The following is a 9,655-nucleotide window of genomic DNA, read 5'->3' on the forward strand; positions in this document are numbered from 1 at the left end:
AATCAATACCAAACGGAGTCCAAATACAGCGAAACTTTTTGGAGATTTTTTTGGACCAGAAGACTTACAGTGGGCCAGAGAAGCGCCTGGGGGTGCTCCGAGGGGAGCACAACCCACCAAGGCGCGCCTGGAGGCCCAGGCGCGCCCTGGTGGGTTGTGCCCACCTTGGGTGCCCCCTGAACCGACTCTTTGCTCTATAAATACCCCAATATTCCAGAAAGCCTAGGGGACTTGACGAAAATCAATTCCAGCTGCCGCATAGTCCAGAACCACCAGATCCAATCTAGACACCATCACGGAGGGGTTCACCACTTCCATTGGTGCCTCTCCGATGATGCGTGAGTAGTGTTTTGTAAACGTTCGGGTCCGTAGCTAGTAGCTACTCTCTCCGTCCGGGAAAAGTTGTCCATTCCTTAGTTCATTTACAATTTTTCAAAAAACCCTTCATCTTTTAAACTTATGCTAATTAGCCCCCTCTGCTTCTTCCTCCTTCCGCCGTCGTCAGCGCATATCGTGGTCACCACAACCACCGTTGGCACCCACAAAGACCAGCGCGCGACGACGACCAACCTGCGCCACCGCGCGAACCTTCGCCGCCCCTGCCCACCCGTGCCGCCCGCACGGAGACGAGTTGCACCACCCGCCGGCCACCTACTCCTCCGTGGCGACCACCTCGATGGGCGGCGACTCCAGGGCTGAAGGGCGCTGCACCGCCGCTATCCCCTCCCGCGGTGACCCCTCCTGCCAGCCCAGGGTTGCGCCGCCGCTATCCCCACCCGCCGCCCTGGGCCTGCGCCGCCGGTATCCCTTCCCGCCGCCCGGGACCTGTGCGCGCCTGCGTTTCGAGCGCCTGGAGCTGGAGCTCCCGGTGGGCCTCGACCTCAAGCTCGTCCTCAAGCTCCCAGCAGGCCTGCTCCTGTGCAAGTTGCTGCTCCTCCGCCCGTAGCTCCCCTGCTCGTGTTGCGGCTGGTGAGAAGAAGCACCCCTCTGTAAATCTGCTCCTCTGCCTGCTTGCTCGTGGTGCTCCAATTTCTGTACATTACAATTTCAAACACTACTCATCATGTTCACTGAAGAAAATTGATCTGCTCTTAAGAAAACTGATCATGTTCTCTGAAGAAAATTGATCTGCTATTAAGAAAACTGAACATGTTCTCTGGACTAATAGCATCAAGTTAACTGAATGCATCAAGAGCAACTTGTCTAGATTTTGGCAAAATTACGAGTTAACTAAATGCATCATCAAGAGCAACTGGACCAGATTTTTGTTGTTATGGTCTAAAATGGGAGAAGGAAAAAATGTTATGCCTCTCAATTGTTGAATTATTCAGAGATCCATGTTCTGTATCTAGGATAATGCACAATTGCAGTGTCCATGGATCATAGGATAATCAATTGCAGTGTTAAATTCAGTCAGTGTGTACTCCAAGTAGTGATTTTAAATTCAGTCATCAAAATACAGTCAATTTTTCTACGCAATCTGCATATGAGTGTAAATTCAATCGATTAATTGCACTAAGGAATTTGTTCTCCAGGTAGAGATGAGTGTAAAAATTGTCCAATAATAGTAGTGTCATGGTAAGGTTGTCAGGATGATGGATATCACAGCCTGCAGATGCAGCTGCAACAAACAAACAGTTCCCAGGGATCAAGATTTGCATGACAAACTGTTCAAAACTTCAGGCACTGTGAGCAGAGTATGCTCTGCTTTGCTTACATATCTGTAGAACAGATGCGTGAAGAACAAGACGAAGAGGAACTGGATCGCCGCGTAGATCCACACATCTCCTCGCCACTGCAGATACGCGCTATTTCAAATTAGTTACCGTAGCAATGAGGGTTCCATCAAGGCAATCATATCAAAATTTTCAGTATGTGTTCTGAGGTGGGCGGTGGTTAAATGATGCAGTACCCATGCTTGTTGTGGTCAGTGATGAGAAGAGGCCTAGGATGCATGAGAAGGGCAGCAAAATTGCCAGGGCGGGTAAGCCGTTATGCGCAACCTATGAGACACCAGCAACATTAACAAAATGACAAAAAGAATCACAGGTTAGGTTACATAAATGATAAATCAATGACTGCACTATATGTTTTATTATTATACTATTAGCAGTTTAGCACACATCATTCCAAGTCCAGAAGAAATTATATGTTGATCTGTCACAAAGTAGGTAAGATTATCAGCATGCAAACTTGTTCTCCTCAAACAAGGTTGCCAAACTATGTGGCCAAACTGCCCATATAATACTACCAAGTCCCTCTCCAAAGTATCACAGGTCTTACGTGAATCCAAATGAGGAACACAAACATGTCAAGTAACAACAACACAAATTCAAGTTGGGGAGGTTGATGCCCTTGGTATCCTCCACAGATCAGACAAGCAGGATGAACCACTATCCTAGTAACTAACAGAAGATAATTTCAATATTCAGAATGTGTACCTACACTAGTTGTCAATAAGAAATACAGTAAAAGTTGAGATGTACTCATGGCCCCTGCTTTCGTTGCTTTTTAATTCCTGGCCCTGCTCCCTGCAAGAAAAAGAGAGATGCAATAGGAGATGTAGTTGCTGAAAACAAAAAAAATATGTATGTAGTAAAAAAGGATGCTAGCTTCAGAAAATCCAGTTAGCAGTATATAGGATCATTTAGTTAGATCAATGACAGAAATTTGTGCAAATCCTAGCACAATCTATAGAAAACAATTGACAGCTTCAGAACATTCAGTTAGCTTATGAACAAGGAGTACTTTTAATATCTACTTTTCCCTTTCTTGGTTTCTTTGCTTTTTGTCTAGGATTCTTCATGGTTTTCTTGTTATAATTATATGCTAACCATTCATCTCTTGTATACGCTTGTTATGAGATCAGACAGGAGCACACAACTATGGATTTGAACTTGATCCCGGAAGAGGAGGATGAAGCTCAACAAGAAGAACAAGCTCATCAAGGTGATGCTATTGATTTGAACTTGATCCCGGAAGAGGAGGATGAAGCTCAACAAGAACAAGCTCATCAAGGTGACACTATTGATTTGAACTTGATCCCGGAAGAGGAGGATGAAGACATTGAATTGAATTGGTTTCCTAAAGAGGAAGAAGCTCAAGAGGCACAAGAAGATGCATTAGTGGAAGAAGCTCAAGAGGCACAAGAAGATGCATTAGTGGAAGAAGCTCAACAGATACAAGACGAAGCGGGAGAAGCTCAAGAAGCAGATGCACAAGGCAACCCAAGAGGGAAGGACTTGATAGACAAGGAGAGATATGGTGTTTACTTTGCTCTGCGGGTAATCGAGATTAGAGATGGACATGTTCACGTGTATGACAGGGTGCTCATTGTGACTATGCTGAATGTTCACCTCGAACAGTTACAAGAATATGGAATCTAGCCAAAAGACAACTTGCTACAGGCCAAGAAGTTGATGTTTCAAGCAAGAAGAATAACAGTGGTAGGAAGAGGAAAGAACTAGATCTGTCGGGAACAACTACAATCTCTTTGAACAAAAGAAGAACAATCCATTCTCTTGCAAGGTGTTTAGGTGTTCCCCAGTCAACCCTACATGACAGATTTCAGTTGCAAGAGTTGAAACGCATCACGAGCACCATCAAACCCACCCTCAAGCCAGAGAACAAGATAGCGAGACTAAAGTTCTGCCTATCCATGATGGATGAAAGATGGATATCAAGTCCTTGGCCTAGTTTCAAGATAATGACAAATATGGTCCACATCGATGAGAAATGGTATGACATGACCCGAGTGAAGAGTAGCTACTATGTACTGCCTGGAGAAGAACAACCAAATCGAACTGTGCACAATACTCATAGAATTGGGAAGGTAATGTTTCTAACAGCTGTGGCCAAACCTCGCTATAATGAAGATGGGGAGATGACATTTGATGGAAAGCTTGGAATTTGGCCGTTCGTGATAGAGACCGAGGCACAACGAACAAGCCATGACAGAGATAGGGGGACAATAGAGTTGAGGCCGGCAAAGTTACTAGACCTGTGTGCAGAGATTACCTGATCAATAGAGTAATCCCTGCCATTCAAGATAAATGGCCTGACAGTGACGATGACACAAAGATGTTCATTCAACAAGATAATGCAACACCGCATGATCTCCCTAATGATGCTGGTTTTCCAGAAGCCGTGGCACATACAGATCTGGATATTCGACTATTGCAACAACCACCGAACAGCCCTGAGCTCAATGTTCTAGATCTTTGTTTCCACTGCTCCCTCCAATCCCTAACCGAATGCAGAGCGCCTATGAATATACAGGAACTGGTACAGGGTGTAGAGGAGGAGTTTGAGAAATACGATGCCCATAAGCTGTTCCAAAGCTTTATGACGTTGCAAGCAGTCATGGTGGAAGTGATGAAAGATCAAGGAGGAAACAACTACAAGATGCCGCATCTGCATAAGGAACGTCTACAGAATGCTGGAGAGGAAATAATCGGTGTATACTGCAGTCCCGAGCTAATTACTGACACCAAGGCCATTATAGAACAAGGAAATGAGTAGATAGAGAAAGAAAAAAGAAAGGGAAAGGGAAAAGGAAAAGAAAGGATAGGAGTATGTGATGTGTCATGTGTATGTATTATGTCATGTGTATGGCTTGTGTCGTGTGAATGTATTGTGTCATGTGTTCTATGAGAAAGGATAGGAAAAGAAAGGATCGAAGTATTTGGATTTGTTTGAATCATTTGAATTTATTTGCTTTATTTGGATTTATTTGGATTTATTTGAATTTATTTGAATCATTTGAATTTATTTTCTTTATTTGGATTTATTTGAATCATTTGAATTTATTTGCTTTATTTGGATTTATTTGAATCATTTGAATTTATTTGCTTTATTTGAATTTATACAACATTTGTCCAATTGCAAACATACCTAAAGTTTCCAATTGGACAGTAATGGCAAGATGCAAAATGGTGCTAGTAAATTCAGTTTTGCAAAAAAACAAGACTAAAACAGGGTAGTGTTAAGCATTTCCCAGCACTAGCAGCAAATTCAGGCTAGATTTGGCCAAATTGGAAACATTATTCCTGTAGAAACAATTCAAGCAACACAAAACTCCAATTGAGGGAAATTATTTGAATTATGCATCTTCAAGCAGCAGATATACTCCAAAGGGATTGTGGCTGTTCTCCTTCTGTTCACTATGCTCTGGAAATTTAGTTGGAGTATATGTCACTATGCTCTAGAAATAAGAACAAGGGAAGTCAATTTCAAACTGATAGACTGCAGAAAACTGCCACAATCCCTTAACTAAGAGTTGATAAAAACATGTCCCTAAAACTTATTCAGTCAGTTAGATCCCCTGTTAAGTTAAATGAATTATTCAGTCAGTTAGATCTGAACAAAGCCTCTGAAGTAACCTGCCTACTAACCCTCTCTCTTCTTCAGTAAGATCTGAACAAGACTATATCTACATACTGTTAAAGCTTCAAATTCAGAGCACTACATCATCCAGTTTGGCACTACACGCAGCTCTAAATTAAGACGAAATCAAATTTGACACAAATGCAGTAGTACCTCTTTGTAGACTTGGAAGGCACAGACAGACAGCACTAGCATTTTTGTAAAAAATTCTACTCCCTCATAAATCAATGTTGACTAAATTTTTTAAGCGCTCTCCCTAAAAATCACTAAAGTGGGAAATCTTCAACATAATGTACCCTGTCGCTTTGTTCAATTGGTACAGTCAACAGTGGGTTTTGTTCAATTGATCAGGAGTAGGAGATCTTGGTGTGAAACCAAAAATTCAGTTATGCACATTGTTAGTTCTTACCCTCATTTTTTCACATTGGTGAAAGAGCCTGTCATTGCAAATCCAGTTAAGTGTTTGCTTGCTTTAGTTTGACAGAAATGTTGTCCTTGTAAACTTGCTGCAAGGTCAACATGTGCTGTTACAAATTTAGATATACTCTAGCTGTAGTACTCTTAGTGATCAAAAAATCAAGCATGTCAAGTCAGAGAAGCGTGTCAGCTAACTTCAGACTTAACAATAAAGATGAAAATTTCAGACTTGGCAGTACAAATTCAGACTTGGCATGAGATAGATGAGCACGAGGAGGACCTAAAGGAGGAGGAGCCTGGGATGTTGAGGAGGATCCGCCTTTGTTGGGGTCGACTTTCACAGCCGCCGCCGTCGTCTTCCCCATGCCGTCGTTGCCGGTGATGTTGAGGAGGGCCTGGAGGAGGAAGAGGAGCTGGTGGACTAGGAGCTCGAGGACGAGAGCGCCCGCCCCATGCCGTCGCCATGCTCCAGATCGAGCGCCAACTTGTCGTCATCCTCCAGATCGAGCGGCGCCTCGTCGAAGAGAACCTCACCGAAAGAAGGGATTTTTACGGGAGAGGAGGAGTTACGCAGCGAACTGGAGTGGCGCGGCAGCGTGGAGGAGGGAGAGGAGGCGCGGGGGATCTCAGCGGGGTGAGCGAGCTCAGCGGCACGGAGGAGCTCACCGGCGCGGCGCAGCGGGGAGGGGAGCAGTGCAACGTCGGGAAGCTACGGGGAGGGGAGTGACGCTGCGACAGGACAAGGGCTGCGGGTTTGGTCGGACAAAAGTGGAGGATTTTTTCCTTTGCAAAAATGGCATGGAGACAACTTTTCCCGGACGGAGGGAGTAGATGGCTTCCTCTCTCTCGTTTGATTCTCAATACAATGGTCTTTTGGAGATCCATACGATGTAACTCTTTTTGCGATGTGTTTGTTGGGATCGGATGAACTTCGAGTTTATGATCAGATCTATCTTTTTATCCATGAAAGTTATTTGAGTCTTCTTTGATCTCTTATATGCATGATTGCTTACAGCCTCGTATTTCTTCTCCGATATTTGGGTTTTGTTTGGCCAACTTGATCTATTTATCTTGCAATGGGAAGAGGTGCTTTGTAGTGGGTTCGATCTTACGGTGCTTCATCCCAGTGACAGAAGGGGAACCGACACGTATGTATCGTTGCTACTAAGGATAAAATGATGGGGCCTATTTCTAGATAAATAGATCTTGTCTACATCATCTCATCGTTCTTATTGCATTACTTTGTTTCTCCATGAACTTAATACACTAGATGCATGCTGGATAGCGGTCGATGTGTGGAGTAATACTAGTTGATGCAGGCAGGAGTCGGTCTACTAATCTTGGACGTGATGCCTATATAATGATCATTGCCTGGATATCGTCATGATTATTTGAAGTTCTATCAATTGCGCAACAGTAATTTGTTCACCCACCGTTTGCTATTTTTGTCGAGAGAAGCCACTAGTGAAACCTATGGCCCCCGGGTTTCTTCTTTAATATATTTGCCTTTGCGATCTATTTTCCTTTGCTTTTATTTTCAGATCTATTAAACCAAAAACACAAAAATACCTTGCTGCAATTTATTTTATTTGGCGTTCGACCTAACAATATTTACAACTCTCTCACGTCTGTTTGCCTATCTCTGGCGCCGTTGCCCGAAAGGGATTGACAACCCCTTTAACGCGTCGGGTTGCAAGTATTTGTTATTTGTCTGCAGGTGCTGTTTACGTAGTGTTGCATGGTTCTCCTACTGGTTCGATAACCTTGGTTTCATCACTGAGGGAAATACCTACCGCCGCTGTGCTGCATCATCCCTTCCTCTTTGGGGAAATACCGACGTAGCTTCAAGCAGCATCAAAAGGAATTTCTTGCGCCGTCGCCGGGGAGACATCATCAACATCTACCAGGTTCCTAATCACAAATCTCATCTCCTCACAATTACATTATTTGCCATTTTTCTCTCGTTTTCCTCTCCCCCACTTCATAAAGAATTTGCCGTTTTATTCGCCCTCTTTTTCATTCGCCTTTTTCTCGTCAGGTCTCTTGTTTGCTACCTCTACTTGTGTTGCCATGTGTCTTCTATTTGCTTGTATCTTTGCTTGTTAAAAATCTATTGATACGGATCCTCATCCACTTGCTAATATTTTCAAAAGATCCAATTATGATTTACCAATTCTAGTGAATTGAGTTCACTAGATTATCTTTATGAAGTTTTGCTTGAGATTTATGAATCTGAAAATTGTGATGAAGTGTTAGACGGAGAAGTTTATGAAGAGATTCATGATAGCTCCTTGAATGAAAAGCATGATTGCAATGATGTTATTATAAATTCTATTAATGTCAATTGTGTTAGTGATATGCAAAACCCCAAGCTTGGGGATGCTTGTTTTGTTATGTCCACTACTTATTGCAATGATCATGATTGGGGTGATAATGTTTCTTATGATCTTGAAAAATTGTTTATGCCTCATGATGAATATTCTATTGATAATAATGTTTGCAATAATATTGAAATTGGGTTCGGAAGAGCGTCAACTTTAGGTAAAAATAATCCCATTTATTTGCAGAGTGTTCAATCTTATGAAATTTTTGATAAAAGTGGGCTTGGAGAGGTCATGACTTTATTTGATGATAATCCCACTATTTTGGAATAGTGTCAACTTTGCATGCATGTGGATCATGAAGAGAAAATTTTATGTGATAGCTATATTGTTGAATTTAGTATGATCTTACATGTAATAATTATGAGAGAGAAAAATATGGTCATAGAAATTTTCATGTTACTAAATTTCCTATCTTCTTATTGAGATTGTCAATGCTTTATTCCTTTTCCTTGCATATGCTAGTTTTTGCTTGTTTTGATAATTTGCTTGCTTATAAAATTCCTATGCATAGGAAGTATGTTAGACGTAAAAGTGATTTTCGCATGTGTCATGATGCTTTCTTCGTGTTTCAATTCTTATCTTTCATGTGAGCATCAATAAAATCTTGTGCCGAGCTAGGGGCGTAAAACTATAGCGCTTGTTGGGAGGCAACCCAATGAATAAAATTTATTTTTTATTTTTGATTTCTGTTCTTGAGTGTTTGCACAATTATGCTACTATTATAATTGTGTTTTTTTGTTTTTAATTTAGTGTTTGTGCCAAGAAAAGCCTTTAGGATCTTCTTGGGTGATAGTTGTTTGATCTTGCTGAAAAAAACAGATACTTTCGCGCCCAGAAAAACAATTGTTAAAAATCACAGGAGCGTGATAAAATACCCATTATTTTTACAGAAGATTAATATACAAATTGGTCACGTGGTACTAATTGTTTCAGAATTTTTGGAGTTACAGAATATTTGAAATATCCAGATTACTACAGACTGTTCTGTTTTTGACAGATTATGTTTTCTTTGCGTTGTGTGCTTGTTTTGATGATTCTATGGTTTCCTTTGATGAGTTTTTGCCATAGAAAAGTTGGAATACAATAAATATAATGCGAGAATAAAATATGAATTGGTTTGATACAGTACTTATAGTAGTGATTTGCTTTCTTATACTAACGGATCTCACGAAGGTTTTGTTGGAGTTTTGTGTGATTGAAGTTGTCATGTTTTGGGTTATCTTACGATGGATGAAGGAATAAGGAGTAAGGAGAGCTTAATCTTGGGGATGCCCATGGCACACCAAGATATTATCCAAAGAGAAGCAAGCAACTAAGCTTGGGGATGCCCCAAGTGGCATCCCCTCTTTCTTCTAACGACCATTGGTACTTTACTCGAAGCTATATTTTTATTCGTCACATACTATGAGTTTTGCTTGGAGTGTCTTGTATGATATGAGTCTTTGCTTGTTTTGTTTTGCTTTTTAAGT

The 9,655-nt window shown here is 41.7% G+C and overlaps 1 protein-coding gene across 15 annotated transcripts; it reads right to left on the reverse strand.

Moving 5' to 3' along the window:
* Nucleotides 1-230: 230 nt before the first annotated feature.
* LOC123145033 (uncharacterized) lies at nucleotides 231-6,605 on the reverse strand. Of its 15 annotated transcripts, XR_006472057.1 has the most exons (6): nucleotides 6,083-6,603; nucleotides 5,795-5,891; nucleotides 2,442-2,531; nucleotides 1,913-2,003; nucleotides 1,718-1,795; nucleotides 232-1,032 (listed from the first exon to the last, which is right to left on the reverse strand). XR_006472057.1 is itself a non-coding variant. In XM_044564330.1 (5 exons), exons 2-5 carry the CDS (start codon nucleotides 2,488-2,490, stop codon nucleotides 1,452-1,454), a joined length of 384 nt encoding a protein of 127 aa, XP_044420265.1. In that variant the 5' UTR covers nucleotides 2,491-2,531; nucleotides 5,795-6,604; the 3' UTR covers nucleotides 231-1,451. The 15 variants fall into 15 exon arrangements, 2 of the variants coding, with proteins under 2 accessions (XP_044420265.1, XP_044420264.1); XM_044564330.1 differs by having other exon boundaries at nucleotides 231-1,621; nucleotides 2,446-2,531; nucleotides 5,795-6,604; XM_044564329.1 differs by lacking the exon at nucleotides 5,795-5,891 and having other exon boundaries at nucleotides 231-1,621; nucleotides 2,446-2,531.
* Between the last annotated feature and the right edge of the window lie 3,050 nt (nucleotides 6,606-9,655).

This window comes from Triticum aestivum, chromosome 6D (genome assembly GCF_018294505.1).
Source record: "Triticum aestivum cultivar Chinese Spring chromosome 6D, IWGSC CS RefSeq v2.1, whole genome shotgun sequence".
NCBI classification, from domain to species: Eukaryota; Viridiplantae; Streptophyta; class Magnoliopsida; order Poales; family Poaceae; genus Triticum; species Triticum aestivum.

Coding starts and splice junctions, on each gene's coding strand:
- LOC123145033 (XM_044564330.1), bottom strand. CDS start 2,490: ATGAGTACATCTCAACTTTTACTGTATTTCTTATTGACAACTAGT. Junction 2,004..2,445: donor ATTTCTTATTGACAACTAGT/GTAGGTACACAT, acceptor GGTGTCTCATAG/GTTGCGCATAACGGCTTACC. Junction 1,622..1,717: donor CGCATCTGTTCTACAGATAT/GTAAGCAAAGCA, acceptor TGTTTGTTGCAG/CTGCATCTGCAGGCTGTGAT.